General features: G+C 44.8%; 1 protein-coding gene and 1 long non-coding RNA gene across 3 annotated transcripts in view; both read left to right on the top strand.

The window, feature by feature from the left end:
• MOSMO (modulator of smoothened) overlaps positions 1-14,066 on the top strand; it is a 54,603-nt gene extending 40,537 nt beyond the window's left edge. The window contains exons 1-4 of one of the 2 annotated variants that reach the window (XM_039840256.1): positions 608-780; positions 1,453-1,546; positions 6,195-6,407; positions 10,883-14,066. In XM_039840256.1, coding sequence (XP_039696190.1) covers positions 730-780; positions 1,453-1,546; positions 6,195-6,407; positions 10,883-11,067 — 543 coding nt within the window. In that variant the 5' untranslated portion in view covers positions 608-729 and the 3' untranslated portion in view covers positions 11,068-14,066. Of the gene's footprint in view, positions 1-607; positions 781-1,452; positions 1,547-6,194; positions 6,408-10,882 lie in introns of those variants that run through there. The other variant, XM_039840257.1, reaches the window with a different exon arrangement.
• Positions 14,067-17,313: 3,247 nt separating this feature from the next.
• LOC120584512 (uncharacterized) overlaps positions 17,314-17,919 on the top strand; it is a 1,047-nt gene continuing 441 nt past the window's right edge. Inside the window, exons 1-2 of the long non-coding RNA XR_005648058.1 lie at positions 17,314-17,791; positions 17,826-17,898. This is a non-coding gene — a long non-coding RNA (uncharacterized LOC120584512). The remainder of the gene's footprint in view (positions 17,792-17,825; positions 17,899-17,919) is intronic.

The raw sequence follows: 17,919 nt of genomic DNA, 5'->3' as shown, positions 1-17,919 counted from the left end.
TACATTGTGTGGACAGTTTAAAAGTTGCGGTGAGCTTTTCTTTAAGGACTTTTTCGTGCATTATAGTAAGAGCTTCAGTGAAGGGAAGAGTAATAGGACAGATTCTGGTATATCGTACTTGTCAATAAAGCAGATATTAAAATAAAGATTCAGTCTACGGCCATGCCACCCTGAACGAGCCCAATCCCGTCTGCTCTCGGAAGCTAAGCAGGGTACTTGGATGGGAGACCACCGAGGGAGACCAGGTGCTGTAGACGTTTAAAATAAAATAAAATAAAGATTCGCTGCTAGTTTATGTTTAATGTCTCTATAGGATTAGACTCAAGGCCAAGTTTATGGAGCAAGGGCTGATAGATTAAGCTACAATGAGAGGACAATTTTAGGTTTGATTTAGTCGATCGTAAAATGAGCTATTCCCTCTGATCTACAGCCCTGCTTACGAACAGCTGGCGGTAGTTGTGTTTTTAATAGGAATAGAAAAGCCAATACAAAGAGAAAAGAAAATCAAACAAAAAGAACTTAACAATCGCTTTTTATGTTCTTGCTACGTAACAACATTCTGCGATTTCATCCTATTAGCAAACCATTCCCAGTCTCAATGTTCCCAGCACTGCCGTTTCTGTGAAATCTGTCCCCAGTTCAGTGTGAACTGGCCTTGTGCTTACTCTTCAATCTGAGTGATGTACGAAGGCAGTCGGGCAGGGGAGCAAAGGGTCCTGAGTACTTGTCATGACCAGCAGCCTTCGCGACCATCAAGTCTCACGCTCTTCATTTTCGAATGTGAGTTTCATGAGCATACGATTGAATTATTGTGTTAAATTAGCGTGTCTACTGCTGTCCTCTGTGTGTGTATTTTTTAACTAAAACAAAAATATCTAATTTCCTTTCCTGAAAGCATGTGATAATTATTCAGTGCTTACAGTTCCGGTTGCTTTCCAGGTATTAATTCTCACAGAAACCTAAATGGTAGGTCATATTATTTTCCGGCCAAAGCAGGCTTAGAAAGATTAAGTGACCTGCCCAGATGTAGCAAAGCTGAGATTTAAATTGTGACCTTTTGTGTTTAACTTCTGGAATAGTGGAATAGGGACTTCTGAAAATCAGCTCCTCCATAAATGCGATGAGAACACTGGCAAAAATTGTCAGATCAGCTCTTTCAGAACTCTGGAAATGAAGGTTTTCAACAATCCAAGGAGCATTAATTTAAGAAAATCCCCTGAATTTTGGTAAGAACCGTAAACTCTGTGACAGTTGTAAGTTGTGCTCATCTCGTCCCCCATCCCCCGCTCCACTAGCCTGCAAAGCCAATAGCCTTGCAACTATGGCAGCCGTGAGAAACAGCAGCCGAGCAGCCACTCGAGAGGGCACAAGGGTTTGGTGCTCCTTAAAGCCCCATCAGAGAATTGTCATGATTCGACTGTCTGGCAGCTCACTGAAGATATCTTTTTTCAGGGCTTACCTTTCTTGGACCAGATTCCGAGCTCCCTCTGCCCTGCCCCCAGGACATTCGTCAAAGACAATCAGCACCAGTGGCTTAGCATTACAGGTACCGAGCGAGGGTGGTGGTCCCAGGTGATGCGGACAAAAGGTTGACCAAAAACATAAAGGAAAAACTGGGTAACAGGATGTTCCTAGGAGCCTCTGAAAAGCTCCAACACATCCCGAGGAATCTAGAAGGCCACACACCTGGTCAGGGATGCCCACATGCCCAGGAGAGACCTGGGAACGCCCTCCCCTCGTAATTCCAGCTGATCTTGAGACTGCAAGCAGGACGTGAGTACTAAGGCAGAGCTGTAAATCACCTGCCGGAGCATCGACAGTGTGCCGCAGCAGACACACACAGCACAGGCTGAGAGGCATTGCAGGGCATTGAAAGAAATCCTGTTTCGGCCATTAGCTGACCGCCGTGTTGATGGAACAGAGACTTCAGAGGCCACACACATCAGTGAATACAAACTTTACAGAACCGCTCTCGGAAAGTCAGTGAACAAACCGTAATAACAATAAAGCCCGGACATATGATATCCACAGCTGTCACATTGTGTTATTTTAAAATTTCCGTTTTCAACTAGAAATTACAAGACACACAAACAGGGAAGTGTGGCCTAAACACAGAAAAATAAAAGAAGTCATTAGAAACGGTGTCTAAGGAAATCCAGACATTGGGCCTGCTAGACAGAGTTTAAATCAGCTGTGAAAAATATGTTGCAAAAATACAGAAACGACGTGTAAAGAATTAAAGGAGCATAAGAAAACAATGTCTCACTATGTAGAGACTATCTTACAAAGAGATGGGAATTATAAAAAAAATAGAAATCCCGGAGTTGAAAAATACAATAACTAAAATGGAAGTTGGCAGAAGAAAGAACCAGCGAACTTGAAGACGAGTCGACCAAAATGATCTAATCTGAGGAACAGAAAGAAAAAAATGTTTTAAATGAACGGAGCACGAGAGACCCATGAGACATCAGGTATTCCGGTGTACACATAATGGGAGTTCCAGAAAGAGGAGAGAGAGAGAAAGGGACAAAAAGAATATCTGAACAAATCTCCAAATATGATAAAAAACTTTAATCTGCATTTTGAAAAACCTCAAATACCGGGTAGGATCGACTCAGAGTAATCTGCAGCTAGTCAAATCATAGTCAAACCATCGCAAGCCAAAGACATAAAGAAAATCTTGAAGAAAATCTTGAAGCAGGAAGAAAATGAATTCTCATGTACAAGGGATCCTCAGCACTATTGATAACTGCAGTCTCCTCAGAAACCATATCCCACTGCTCCCCGTGGCCGGGCTGGCATGCACTCAGTGCACGTGGTGTGCTCTGACAGTCTGGCAGGTGTGTGTGCCTCTGCTTTGCACTCCCGTGTTTCAGATTTCCTGCGGCACAGCGATGACATGCGTGAGCATCCTCATAGCGATGACATGCGTGAGCATCCTCACCGTGGCAGGAGACATGCCGAGACCGTCTGTGCCTTCATTTCAACGGTGTCTATGTAGGTGATGAATGTCAAAAGCCTCCTTAGTCACGATACCCCACTCAACAGGGGAGGCCCCGTTAAGACACTGCGACGTGCTCGTGTGCGTTAGGCGACGCAGGTGAGACACTAAAAGGCACGTGGGATGCTATAGTTCCTAGTTCAGTTTCCTTTTTCCTTTTGTGTGCAAGTCTTTTATTCAGCTGGATTGGTTACCTAGGAAACAGCTGCAGGGGAAAGATGGATTGGCTGGGGAAAGGAATTACAGGTCCTGTCAAGAAGCAAAAGACCTGTTGGGTAAAACAAAAATTAGTGAATGGCTGGGTAGTGTCTAATTAGTGCGCTTCGGGAAATCGCACTGAGACAGTCCCACTGCAGAGCCTATCCGATGCAGCCTGATTTATTTGACACTCAGCTTGTCCCTTCCTCATGTGGGTTCACCACACGCTTATTAATTCCCGCCCCACGCCCACTGCCGCAGGCCGTTCTGGGGGTTCCAGTGAAGCAGAAGGTTCTTTTTCTGTCGGAGGTAAAAAGAAGCTAATTTAAACTCAAGTACACGGCTGGTGGTACAGACTGAATGTGTTCAGAGAATCTGACAGATGTAAAAGATCTCGACTAGTCGGCGCGAGAGAGAATTCTTTTGGGTGAGAGGTGATTTAAAGGCCTGTGGGAAGCTGGGACTTGGAAGATGTCACAGCCACAGCATCGTTACCTTTGCAGATCCCTTTACCCAGACGGCTTAGGGCACACACGTGACTGATGTGAATTACGTTCACCTGGAGTCTTAAGAAAGCGATTTTTAGAACACTGGCCGACCGCGGTTCGCACTGGCCCTCGTACGCTGTGTCTCAGGGAAGCCCGTTTTCACCGACGGTGTCACTAGAGCCTTAGCCTTGGAGCCTGTGACCACTGCGGCAGTGCTGAGCACATAAAAACGCTCAGGAAAATCTTGCTGAATTGATTCTCTTAGATACAGTCGCCCTCCTGGTCGTCTGTTAGCGTTAGCTGCTGGGTGTTCGGTCTTGACTTGCGACAGGACTTTTGTCACTGTGGGCGCGTGGCACCTGTCAGGTCACCCGTTTCCGCTGGTTCGTGGAGGGTCTCCCTCTGAGTTCCTTTTCTGACTGTTGCGGTGTGCCAGGCCGGCTGGGACAAAGAAGGGGTCCCACTCAGCGAGGCACAGCAGGTGACAGTCCGCCCGAGAGCCCCGAGGCTCCCCGCCAGGGCCGGAAACAGAAAGCAAGAAAAGCGTCGGAGGAGACTCGGGTATTTCGAAGCAGAGATGTTTTAGTTAGGATTTACTGAACCTACAGGTTTAAATATTTGCCAGCAAAAGAAAATTCTGAAATGTAAATCGAAGCCCACTAGCTGTAGTTACCAGCGAAACTGTGAGCAAAGTTACAGCTATCACCAGAATCCACACTGTCGCATTTTGTCTGAGGGTCTTTCATGCCCGCTGTCTGTTCTCACAGCAAGTGGGACGGTGACTTCAGAGGGCGACTCGTCAGGTGTGTGCTGAGTGAGCAGGAGTGTCCTGTGAGGTGTCCCTGCGCACTGCTGTGAATGCCATCTTTATTTCTAAAATCACGGTAAAATGCTTTATCGTAATGAGACACCCCGCTCTCCCCAAGTTTTCTTTTCAAGGAAACTTTGGTGTTTCGATTTAAGACCAATTTCGCAGCCCCGCGGTGCCTCCTCAGCCCGTCCTTCCTCCTTTTCTAGTCTCAAGCGATCACCACGATACTGCGAAGGTTATCGTGGTGATCGCTTGAGACTAGAAAAGTGGAATGTCAAAAACTTTGACCTGGATTTATTTCTCTTTGGCCTATGAAGTCACTCAGCCCCAAACGGCAGCTAGAAGGAGGGATAGCGGGGGGCGTCGATGTGGAGGTTAGCTCCCTTTCTGTTCCCCTGCCGCCCCCATCCGCCCCCATCCTGCCAGAGAGAAGCCCAGAATCCTGCCGTTGCACCTACAAGGACACCGTAGTGGGCCCAGTTATGAGATGCTTCGAGAGGAAAAGGTACAGCTTGTCACCGCGAGCTGTCTCCTTCCATCTGCTGAAGGACGTGCGGCACACGTAGTCCGTCAGAGGCAAAGGGCGACTACTGCTCGGTTTGCGGGGAACGACTGATTTCCCACGTCGTTTTCTTTGAACACATCGCTTTATTTCTAAAAACGAATCAGTGGCAAAACACAAGTCACAGGAGAGCCCTTTTCCCCCAGAATCCCCAACCCACGACAGCTCCCCGTCCTCCAAAAGGGCACTCGGTCCCAGCAGATGCAGAAATCTATTATGTTTTCAATGATTCCAGAAATTTCTGATTGTTCTCTGCGGGAAAGTAGATAAAATAATTACTTTTCGCCTTCTTCATGTAGGTTTCTATAAATTAGCTCACTCCAAATTTGGTAGAGGGCTTCCTTTGACACGAGAGCGTGTTTGTATAAAAATAGCACTTGGATTTTTACAAAAATCACTTTTCTGTTATTTCAGTGGATAAGGAGAGAGGGGGCTCTTTAAAATTTACCACTAATGCATTTATGCTTTTCTGCCTAATGCCATACTGGTTTGCCAATTGTGAAGATTTGTATATTGTACAAAAATCGTTGAACTTACCAAATGGAGAAATTCACTAGTTTTCTCAACATTTTCTTGAGTATATTATATTCTTAGACCTTTTAACTTTAATAAAATATATCGGTTCTAGTATTTAATCCATTATTTAACGCCACTTGTATATTATGCATAGACATATTTCAAGTTTGCCTTCAATTTCCAGCAAAGTGTTTTTCTCCTCAGCCAAAATAAAACAATATACAGTGAGTCTTGGATCTGGAAATAGACAGGTTCCATTTCTTTCTGCTAGTATGTGAGCTCATCAAGAGCAGGAACCGCATCCGTCATGTTCGCTGTTATTTTTCTGGAGCCCAGAACCGTGCCTGACACAGGTGCTCAGCAAAGTATTTGTTTAATGCACGATTAAATGAAGTGCCTTTTAATGGCTATAGCGAAGGTTTTTTTTTAAGTTCACTTTGTATGTTAAGCCAAGTATGACTGCGTTACAAGTACGGCAGAGTGCGTGACAGCGGGGCTCGGGGGAATTAAGGGCTGGGATGACCCATGTAGAGAGAAATCCGATTTAAGGGCTAGGAGGGACTGTTCCCCGGGCGTGCCAAACCCACTAAAATATTCCTGCCTTTGCATCTCCCCCAGGAGCGCTCACTGTGGGCCTGGTGCGACAGTGTCAGACAATCCACGGACGAGACCGAACGTGCATCCCACCTCGACTGCCCCCAGAGTGGGTCACCACGCTGTTTTTTATCATCATGGGAATCATTTCATTGACTGTCACTTGCGGTTTGCTGGTGGCTTCCCACTGGCGAAGAGAAGCTACAAAATACGCTCGATGGATCGCGTTCACTGGAAGTAAGTAACCTGTGCTCACTGAATTTGTCCAGAAGGCGCACGCACGCCTGGGGTTTTTGCGAAGATCATCGGGAATCAGTGATAAGGACCCTGACCGTCACATGAGCTGTCGGTTCTCAGCGGTGTCACCATGGGACCGGGACCGGGACGTCCAAAACCTTAGCCTCTCTGTATGAAATGCTATCTTAATGCATTTTACTTTTGCCCATACTGTGACGTAAGTGTTTCAGGTCCGTGACTCAGAGCTACCGTTAATCTGAGTCTTTTCCTCTTCTTGACGGTATTGGTATCTTCTGTCAAATAAAGATAAATCTAGATGAAAATATAACAAACAAAAATTAGATGAAGGTGGTGATGTGCTTTTTAGTATCACTGATTTTGAGTTTCGACTGAGTCGTGTGTCACCGTTGAAAAATCAACACATTTTGTTGTTTAATAACCGTTTCTCAACATTTCTTACTCATTAAGCTATGCCCAAGAGTGTGATATATTTATATATTGCACACTCTGTTGTACTTTGCAAAATCGGTTTAATTTCGAAACACATCAGAGGCTTGTCCCAAGTTAAACCAATATGCACGAAGAAGATATTTCTGTAATTCTGCTTTCTGGCTTCTTTCTCTCTAAAGCAATTTTGCCCCCAGGGTCCATTTATCAATGTCTGGGGACATTTTTGATTGTCACAACTAGGGGGATGCTACTGACACCTAGTGAGCAGAGGCCAGGGATGCTGCCAGACACCTTACGAATGCCCAGGACAGCCCCCTGCAACAAAGACTTCTCTGGCCCCAAATGGCAGGAGGGCCCTGTCGAGACACGTTGCTCTAAAGAACAAGATAACGATACTTTTATGCCAGATGCTGTGCATTTAACTTTTAATTCAGTGCCTTAAAATCATCTCAGGTTTGCTTAAGGTTTTAAAAATGAATATTATAACACAGCCTACTTTCATTTGATATTTTCATTTAGAACTTGTATGATAGCGGTGAAGCATAATCCCACATATCCCTATAATGTTAAAACTCAATTTATCCTCAAAGACCATAAGATAGAGAGATTAGTTCACGGATCTCTGGCACGCGCGCGCTCTCTCTCTCTCTCTCGCTCTCTCGCTCTCTCGCTCTCTCGCTCTCTCGCTCTCTCTCTCTCTCGCTCTCTCGCTCTCTCGCTCTCTCTCTCGCTCTCTCGCTCTCTCGCTCTCTCGCTCTCTCTCTCTGTGTGAAACTCTCTTAATGTACATGTTCCTGGTTCTGTTGTTTTATTTCTGCCTCTATATCTCCCTTAATTTTAAAATTTAGATATGTTGCTTTTGACATAAAAAGTCGGTTCCATCCTTGTTAAGAAATATGAGTCAAGTCGACGATCTCGTTGGAGGTCGACAGCCCTCCCAAGATGGTGCTTTCCTGGGCAGCAGGGTCCGGAAGGGGTCACAGGGACACGCCGCTGAGTTACAGGGTGGCGATGAGGAATCTAAAGAGGCTCTTCCCTCACGGTGCAGTCACTCACCCAGCTAGAATTCACCCTCAGTAAAATCCGTAAGGAAGGATGTACTTTCTGCGTTTAGGTTAAATTTAGGAACGCTTATGCTCTGAATAGGAACGATCTCGAATATAGTTTAGCAACGTGCTATGAGTCAGAGCACTAAGATGCTCACCGAGCCATTGTATCTCGTGACCCGATAAAGAGAACTATAATTATCTTTTTCATTTTCCTTCAGTAGAGAGTATTTAAGTACACATAGCTACTACCCCCACATGCAGCGTTTTTCCTTTATTTTTTAAATTACTTTTACAAATAATATGTGCGTATGATATATAATTCAAAGGCTGTGAAAGGGTCACCCGAAGTATTCTTGAGGCAACAGTCGTTACCTGTTTGTAGGATGTCCTTCCAGATGCATTTGCATGGAAGTGTTTGAGTATGAGTGTTCCACAAGAATCTCTTCATTCTGTTTATAATGTCCGCACCTTGCTTTTTTAGCTCAGCGATGTATCTTGGACTTAATGTCATCTAAGTAGGCATAGAGTTGCACCTCTCCCAGCATCCCTTAAATCCATTGTTTTTGACACCGGAACTAGCCCGCTGGAGTGGCAGTCCCGTGAAGGACCAGGGTCCCCCTAGGCTTTTGTCGCACTTGGCAATGTGCTGGTGTCCATCATCTCTGCTGCCATGTGTCTGCTGCAGGTAAAATCGTTTGGGTGAGGGTGGGAGGGCGCTGTCCTCTGCTGGCTTTGGCAGTGGGGAGCTCCCTCAGGGGTGAGCCGCACATAGGTCTGGGGTGACGAGGGCCTGTTTCTGCAACTCTGACTCTCATCCTTCCCTTTGCAACCCCGATTTACGTCCTCATCTGCCATTGCACCTGATACCTGTCGCTCACCTCCGTGGAGCGTATGAAATTGTGATTTTTTAGGCTTATTTAGGGCCCAGAACTGAATTGTCAAAAGTCGATATTATCAGCATTAATAATATTTTAAGATCTAAAGTAACTTTCCAGGTCTCAATAGCTTAAAAGAAAACTCATCCACCCACATTAAATCTCCCCCAGGAAGTATAGAGAACCTAATTTTTTGGATTAAAAACCAAAATTAGATTGAATCGCTTCCTTTAAATTTTGAGTAAGCTTTTCCTAACCATTTTGGAAAATATTTAACTCTTGTAAAATATTAAACTCTATCTTAAATACAGTCATTAAACGATTACTTCATTATAATGGATTAATTTTTATTTTACAATAGAAAATAAGAAAGGATGGAATAAAGTTGGCATATCTGTTAACAGAATGAACTAATATCTGCCTGTCTCTAAAGCAGTTCTAAACTATTTGTTTCTCGAGATTAGTCATTAAGAAACACATTGTTTTGAAAACAATAATCGTATCCCATCGTTTTTATTAGATTGTATATAGCTACATAGATTGTGTTTTCATTTTACTACCAAACCCTATTTAAGGCATAAGGACCGTTAGAAATTGGTGACAGATAATACTGATGAGGGGCATTGGCAACACTCATAACATTATTGATTGCTGACTGTACAGCAGAAAGGCCAGAAGGTCTAACTAATACTTAATTCCTGAATTTTTCATTGGTTCTAGTAGGTATCGGAAAGAATCCAAATTTGCTTATGTAACATTATTTGGTGTGGTCTTTTACCCAAAATGGGATAGGCTGTGCGTCTATATAATATAAAATAATTCACTTAAATAGTGCAGAGCAAACAAGTGTCTCTTGAGTTAGTATATTGCTTGAAAAATGTTACTTTTTAATACCTTTCTGGAGCTATTCCTTCCAGGAAAAGACTCCTTGGTTCCTGGACCCTATTAAAGTTTGTCGATTGACTAACACGAACGTAATTTATAGGACAAGTGTCACCAGGACCCGGTGGTCAGTATTCCTGGGGTGGGTTTAACTTGGAAAAGACTCCTCATTCGGATGATGGTGGAAAGCGTCCAGTCATGCACAGTGACGGTGGTCGTCTGTCCTCACGTCACTGAAGAAATGTTTCTGCCTCCAGAGACGTTAGAAGGACTGTGAGCATTTGACTAATGTGCTTTCAGAAAGCATAAACTATTTTCTTGGGAGAGCTAGCCTATCTCTCGGTAATTTGCGTTCACTAAGAAGAGTGTTTTTTTTGGTAGCACAAGGGAGCGCACCGCTGGCTAAAACAAGGGCCTCTGGAATTACTTCCACCCAGACGTTGGGTTTCTGTTACCTTTCTAGAAACGTTTTAGCAAATAATATATTGCACTGTGTTCGCATACAAAACTCAAAGGTTTTCCCACCCTCCCCCGCTTGAACCTCTGTGTGTTCAGAAACCTGACAATTTTTTTTTTTTTTGGAACTTCGTCCATGATGAGAGAGAACCACCCTGACAGTTCGCTAATCAGATGTCTAAGGTTCTCGTCACTAGCTGATTTTAAACCGGAGTAAGGCACGTGGTTCTCACGTGTACCTTCTCTCCTGTCCCTTCTAAGCAACACCAGCTGAGGGGAGCGGAGACTTGGCAAAGTCAGAACTGGCGATAATGTGCAGAGTTCGTGCAGCGCTCGCTCTCAGCCCAGCACGGTGCCAGGGACTCGCTACTGGTTGGTTTCTACTTCTAGAACTTAGCCCATTTGCAGAAGGAAACCAGGAGCCTAAGATTGCACAGGCAGAAGCGAACCCCTGTGTGACTCTGGCCAGACACCTTAGTCACGGCCTTAAATAGTCAAGAATAGCACGTGGGAGCCCTTAGTAGTTCTTAGGAGCCTTTCTTAATGCTGATGTTTGAAATCTTCTTAAAAAGCTAACCCGGCTTTTGCCGTATTTACCGGTGAGGCTTTGGGGGATATTACGAGATCTGGGGTGTGTGCTTAACAGATGTGACCATGTTATCAACCCACAGCCGTTATAAAACTTCCTCTGTACCCAAATGTCATTGTTTTCCTCATCACCAAACCATGTTACTAATGTTGTGTTTTGGTTTGTTTTTTACAGTGATCCTTTTCTGTATGGCTGCCCTAATATTTCCAATAGGATTTTACATCAATGAAGTCGGAGGCCAACCTTATAAATTACCCAACAACACGGTAGTTGGGTCGTCATACGTACTTTTTGTCTTATCGATTTTCTTTACAATAGTAGGACTTCTCTTTGCTGGCAAAGTTTGTTTACCAGGCTGATGAATGTCTAAATTGCTTGACTCTTTTATTATTTTATATTTTATTTTATTTTTTATTTCTTGGAGGGCGAGGAGGACAAAGGCAAGGCATCTGAGTAGTCCTCTCATGGGAAGATGCTCAGATGAAGCTGATGCTGGAAAGAAAAACAAACGCTTTGATTTGTTCTCACTATGCACTTTGGATTTTAAAAATAATGAGAGCCTTTCCCATAACCAAATACAGACAATATTGACTTAAATCTCCGGAGCCTATTCAGGCGGTCAGGTCCACACTGCGAAAGCAACCTAGCGAGGGAGGGCACTTGACACCGAAGACGACGTGGCCCTCGGTGACTCTGCTGTTCCGTTTTTAACGTCTAACGATTCATTCGAGGAAAACACGTGCTCAGTGGTAACGGATCGAGGTGGACCGGAGGGATGTACGAGCGTCGCGGCCTCCGTCCGCTGCCGGGAGCCTCGGGCACCGGTGCCACCGGCGTCGCTGCACCCAGAGGCCGGGAGATCAAAACTCGTTTGCGAAAATGTCTGTAAAAATTCTGAAATGCCCTATTCTCTGTGTACAAAAGAAAAAAAATCAAACACTAAGAAACATGTCGCTGGGGGTGGCGGGGGGGAAATGTTCCTTATATTTATATAAATATATATATAATATATATATTTTGCTGATGCAGTATACAGTGTGTATATATGTGTGTGCGTGTGGGTGTGTCAATTTACACACACACACATGCAAACAGTTCCTGGAAGAGAACTCTGAATGCTTCGCTAGCGAAACACTGTGGTGTGCAAACCTAGAACTCAATAGAAAAAAAGCCATTTATCTGAAGGCTGCGTAGCGGAGAGAGTCTTCAGTTTACCTCATTCTTTGTAGCAGCCCTAATTTCAACAGGTTTTTGTAATAGGTACAAATAATCCCACATCTTTCTAGGTGCAACTTTAAGTTAAGCTAAAATTCCTGGCAGGATTAATTTATTTGTATACGGTAGTAGGAGGTAAGATCACGTCAAACCTTGTCATTTGGGGAATCTGACACTATTTAAACTATCGGCAACTGCTTGCTGTCTGTCGTGCAGAGCTGCTTTTTCTACCGGCTCAGTCTGTTGCATTAACGATGCATCTTACGTGTTCGAGCGCACAAAACGGAAATACAAAGTTCTCCAGTAACCCCGATATTTCAGCTCCTTACGACACTCACATCACTCTGCTCTCAAAATTATATTTATGTCCTTTTCACCTGTAAGCATTATTAACACATCTCCTTTACCAAAACCCTGAGCAATACGATGCTTCCTTTGTATGCTGTTCGCCTTCGTTGGCTGAGCGCTAAACACTTCCGCGTTTACTTTAAAGGGCTGTGCTAACCCCGCAGCTTTCCGTTTTTTCCTAAGAGAAGCATCGCAGCTCATCGTCGCACCCGCCGCTGGGTTTCAAGTGCAGTGTTTCTCCTCGTCACGCCTCCGCGCCTTGGTGTCTGCCCAGCGTTTGTCCCCGGCGGACGCCGTAGACGATCTCCCGTGGGAAACGTGGGGCAGGAGCGTCCTTCGTGGCAGTGAGTGTAAGTTTTCGTGGCCGTGGGGCTGAGCTTTTCTTCTCCACGGTGAGACGGCAGCCCAGATGTCCCCGTCAGTAGAGTCGGAGTCCCGTGTCGTCCACGTGTCGTCCACGTGTGACAGCCTCACCCACCGAAAGGGGGCGCGCTGTGTTTGTAGAAGCCTGATGATAAGTTACAGCACGATTTCTTCAGAGACGGGGTCACCTCCTCGGATGTTCACAGCGTGACACGGAGGACCGATGTCTTCCACGCCGGCCCGTTTTAACAGCTGTCCTGCTGTTAGTTCAGCAGCGTTTTATCGTGTGGCTGCTGACTCGGGAGCGGGGTCAGAGGTGGGCCTCCCTGAGTGTCCTGGTGGACTGTCACACTCTCCTTCCCAGGGTCAAAGACACCTTTAGAAGGTGCCCGAGGGAGACGCTTTTCCCAAGTGTTAACGATGCCCAGTCACTTCTGAGAATCCCACTGGGCGTCTTCCGTGGACATCTGGGATTGCCGTTCCCATGGAGATCTATCTGCTTGGTCCTCTGTCACGTGGGCCACCCCGAAGGAAAGCTTTCGTTGTCACCATTATGCCACTGAGATAAAGTGTTAGCAAAGTATGGTTCAAATTCACTTGCGATATGACCAAGAGCTCTTCTCTTCCAAAAGATGAATTTTATTGTAAATAGTTCCTCGAAATATTTTTAACTGGATGGTGAGCATGGGGAGAGAAGGTTTCTCAGCTGCTAAGAATTTCCCCACTGTTTACTTCTTCGACTTACAGTGGTATTGCATATGAGATGACAAAAATTGAAGGTTTTATTTGTATCTATTACCCAAACCATTAAATTGTCTTTAATTTCCTCATCGTCTTGGAGGCCTCGTGCATGAGGAGCTGGTGGGGAAAACTCTCTCTAGCCCGTCAGCGTCCTAACCCAGGAACAAACTGTCCCGTCAGATAGCGTGTGAAGCCAGATTTTGGTCCTCTTCCAGACCAGACATTGAGATGGACGCATTCGTGTAAAATTCTGTACATCCTGTAAGTGAAGAGACAACTGGCAGCAGTTGCTTTTAAAAAGGTCACTATAAGTACTATATAGTACAGTATTAATTTATAACAGGAAATCGTATCTCGTAAACTGTATATAAAACACTGTTTTATGGTGCAATCATTTGTCAGACTTTTGTCTGTTCCATTGTTTTTAGCGTGTGCATTATTCTCATATCTAAGAACATCACTGTCAGATCTGCTGAAAACTCTTTATAGGTCTTATTTGCACAGGACTTAGTTTGAAAGTTTTGGAAGCTCCTATTAAACATGCCTAAACATCTGTAAACGTGGAAAATCTTCATTAAAAGCAAACATTTCAGTATGGTTCTTTCCAAAGGTAATCCATGTTCTATGTCGTTAATGTGCGTATGTAATGTTCCTGACTCTTCTACTTCTTATAAACTTATTTTCTGTTCCATTCGTTTTGTTTTTTTGAAGGACTTTTTTTTTTTTTTTTTTTTTAATGTTCTAGACGACCAAAAACACTTCATTGGTTTTTCCCTTTTGCCTAAAGCTTTGATATCCCAACTTGCTGTTCTGTGAATTCACCGTTTAATCCCTTCAGTAAAATAATAATCGGTCCTGGTGACATACAATCTATCGATGTAGCGGAAAGGCCCTGAAAAAGTATTGGAAACTGACTTTGGATATACCCTTAGCTGTTGTTTTGCATCGTGGGCTTCACAGGAAGAACATGTTGCTCTTCTTTTGTCTTTTAATAAAGACTACTAGCCACAGTTAATCGGATTATAGGACCTGTTTTATCAACCCACTCTGATCTTTGAAAGTTAAATTTATATTCACAATACAAAACAGTAAGCTGTCTTTCAGAGCTAGTTTTTGAAGGATGAAAAGATATGAAGGAAAAAATGGCCTGTGTGGCTCAGATTCCTCACACAGGATTTTACTAGTTGTATCACCTCAAGAGATTTTGAAGTTTGTGATCAAGGTCTGTATATTACCCCAAACTTTATTAAGAATTGTTTTCTAATTGGTTATAACATTTTTCAATTAATAGTTTCAAAACAAATTGTTAATACAAACTGTATAAAATGAACATAATTTTCTTCACTTGTATTTTTGTTATTGAGCAAGTTTATCAAAATAAATTGTCTACTAAAGAAACTAAAAAGGCTTTGAAATAAGCTTGGACTTTTCAGTTTTATTCGAAAATCGACTTCTCGCGCGGTTTTGCGTGTTCACACAGTGACGCTTCGCGCCTCTCGGTTCGGTTTCGTTGCCAGCGTCGTGCGGGGTGAGGTCACCCCTCTCTTGGCCACTCGCGGCTCCCCAGTGAAGAGATAGCGGTGGTATTCCTGAGCACGGGCGAGGCCGCGTTTGCCACCTGCCACCGAGAAGAGCCACGCGGCGGCGGGAGACCACGCGCCTGCGGTTCTCTCTCCCGCATCGTGCTCCCTTGGACTAAGAGGGACATTCTGAGCCAGGCCCCGAAGCCGGCCATCTCTCTGTGTTCCTTCCTCGCACGAGGACCTAAGCTCATGCATCTTTGCTTTAGTCTTCTGTTTGTACTTTACTGCAGGCCAAAGGACCTTAGCTTCTAGAGTTTTTACATTCGGGTCGAAGGAGAAATATGGGGGCCCTCGGTCTCGAGACTCGTCCCTGGGCTCTGTCACAGCGTTACTGTGGCTTTCTGGAGGTGTCAGGATTAGCCCAACCGATAATAACGATCAGATAAAACGCCGTATTCACCCCTCACTGCGGTTTCTTCTTTGTGTGGCCTCTTCAGGAGCCTCGTGGGAAGTTGGGAGATGAAGAGAAGGGAGGGTTTGGACGTTCTCGAGTTCTGGATCTCACGGGCATTGTCTTAGGGTGACCAGCCAGCCATCCTAGTTTGCCTGAGGCTGAGGGGTTTCCTGGGCCCCGAGACTTTCAGTCCTGGTTCTGAGACGGTTCCAAACGGGGATGACTTGATCACCCCATCTCTACACCATCTAAAACGTCCCCAGATTTATAACACGGGTTAGAGGTATTTGAAGAGAGGAGTTCTTTTCTATAAAGGTCAATGAATAGGTCACCGGGAAATCATAACAGTAGACTTATAACACCTCTTCTTTCTCTTGGGTAATACCTTGTAAAAAGACAATGAACTGGCTTACAAACAATAACATGGGTTCAAAAATACCTTCTCGTGACTTAGTCTCCCATCAAGTCTATCCTAGCCACTGTGTAAGAAGATCATAGAAAAGACACCAAGACTAGAGGACCATGGGTTCCTTTTATGCAAAGTCAACTCTTCCAGGTCACAGTTACCGAGCAACAAAATAAAAGTTGTTTTTTTATAAATAGGATTAAAGATAGGAAGCATAATGCCGTCTTCTTTTTTCAGAATTTCGGTTCTTTGCCCAGCAGAAGGAAACATCGAGATGTTTTCAAGCACATTCAAAGCTTCTACAGATCAGCCCCGATTCTCCAGACTTAAGACCACCCAAGATTAAATTTCAAAGAGAAATTTTTCGTGAGACTTAGAAAATTTCAGAGCTGATGAAATCTAAGAGCACGTTGGACGTTTCCATTTTCCAGATGAAGACATCGAAGGCGCAGAAAGACTCGTTGCCTTCCCCAGAGTCCACGGAGCACCGGACGTGGGACGGGACATCTTTGACAAATAGCCTTCGACCGTGTTGACCTGGGACAGGCGTTCAGATTCCGCAGCCATTTGAACCCGTCTCCTGCAGCTCATCTCCGTCTGCTTCAGTCCATCTGGGTCATTTCCGCCAGAATAATCTTGACACGTGAAAGCGTAGCATTTCCCGACTGACGTTTCTGTCATTCCCACCGTCGACAGGATGAAGCTGAGCAGAGCTCTGAAGCCCTTCGTGATGGGGCCTCGGCTGGCTCGGCAGCCTCATGGCCCTCGGCTCCCGCTCCTCACTTACAGACCTGCCCTGCAGTTCCCCCCAATCCCTCCCGTATTCGAAATATATTTTAACTATTGTTTGTTTCTCTTTCGCTTATACCTCTGTAGCAGAACTTACTACAGTGGAGTCGACTGCCTGGATTCAAATCTCAGTTCCACAGTCCTAGCCGGGACCCTTATAAATCACGTGGCCTCTGAGCCTTGGTTTTCTCACCTGTAGAATGGGGCTAATAGCACCTGCGTCGCAGGGTTAGTGTTGGTTTACGTGAGATAAAGCCTGGAACGTGCCTGGGACATAGCAAGCGTTCAGAAGTCAGAGCTGTTATTTTATTATTAAATATTTCTCCATAGCCAGGTTATAAAGTCTTAAATGCAAGGAACGTGGCTTTCTCATATTCCCTAGAGACCTGGCACAAGGCTTTACTCACGAATTGAATTATCATGACTAAATTTGGGGCTAGGTGATCCCGGAAAATAATGAAACCATTTCCTGGAGGTTTGAACGACCCAGTCACCTCTCTCCCAGGCCTGTTTCCGTGAACTTCTGGAAAGCAGAGGCTTGCCTACATCGGCGGTTGTGGTTTATTTATTGGTAAGTAGTTGACCGTGTGATACGCCGGTTTTATTAACTTTCGTAGGATTTCTCTGTGGACTCAAGACCTTTCGCCGCTGAACTCACAGTTTCTAACCTTGATGCTTGCGCAGAGGACTGGGGTGACGTGAGGGCCCCACTGGTCTTGAGAGGACTCGAGGCTCCTCCTCGGGGCTCCGTTATCTTGAAGGCATCTGTGCACTCGGGGTGCTTCTTGTGCACTCGGGCCTGCCCAGGTGGTCTTCATTATTTCTGTTAAAAGAAATGGACTCAGGATGTAATTTCATTTTAGATGCGGTTAGCCCCAGTTGACCATTTTATGGCACTGCAGTAAATATTGCCAACGCATTTGGTGACTATTAAGACAATCCCCATTTATTATCTGTCAGGAAAAGTCAGTAAAATTAATCCTGTGTCCTGACTCCGGCACACTTCTCATGTCGTCTAAATGTTTCATTTACTCGTCTAAGCCAATTCAAGTATCTTCCTAAATTAAACAGTAGAAACTCATTCTTTTACATTGCTTTGTTCTCTGTGGCAAAATGTGAATGCAGTTGAAGAGTCAATCAAAGAACATCCTTCCCATTATCCGTAATAAATTGCTCTGGGAAAATAATCCAGGTAGCTAAGAAAACCTTTGACTGCCTCGGCTTCTAGGCACCTCCCTGTGCAGGTGGTGAGCAGCCAGGTGGACCCTCCCTGCCCAGGTGGTGGGCAGCCAGGTGGATGCTTCCCTGCGCAGGTGGTGAGCAGCCAAGTAGACCCTCCCTGCGCAGCCAGGTGGACGCTTCCCTGCGCAGG

The sequence above is a fragment of the Pteropus medius genome, unplaced genomic scaffold (assembly GCF_902729225.1).
Source record: "Pteropus medius unplaced genomic scaffold, Ma_sr-lr_union100, whole genome shotgun sequence".
Lineage (NCBI taxonomy): Eukaryota > Metazoa > Chordata > Mammalia > Chiroptera > Pteropodidae > Pteropus > Pteropus medius.
Note: the sequence above shows the minus strand (reverse complement) of the source record. Positions and strands in the feature narration are given on the sequence as shown.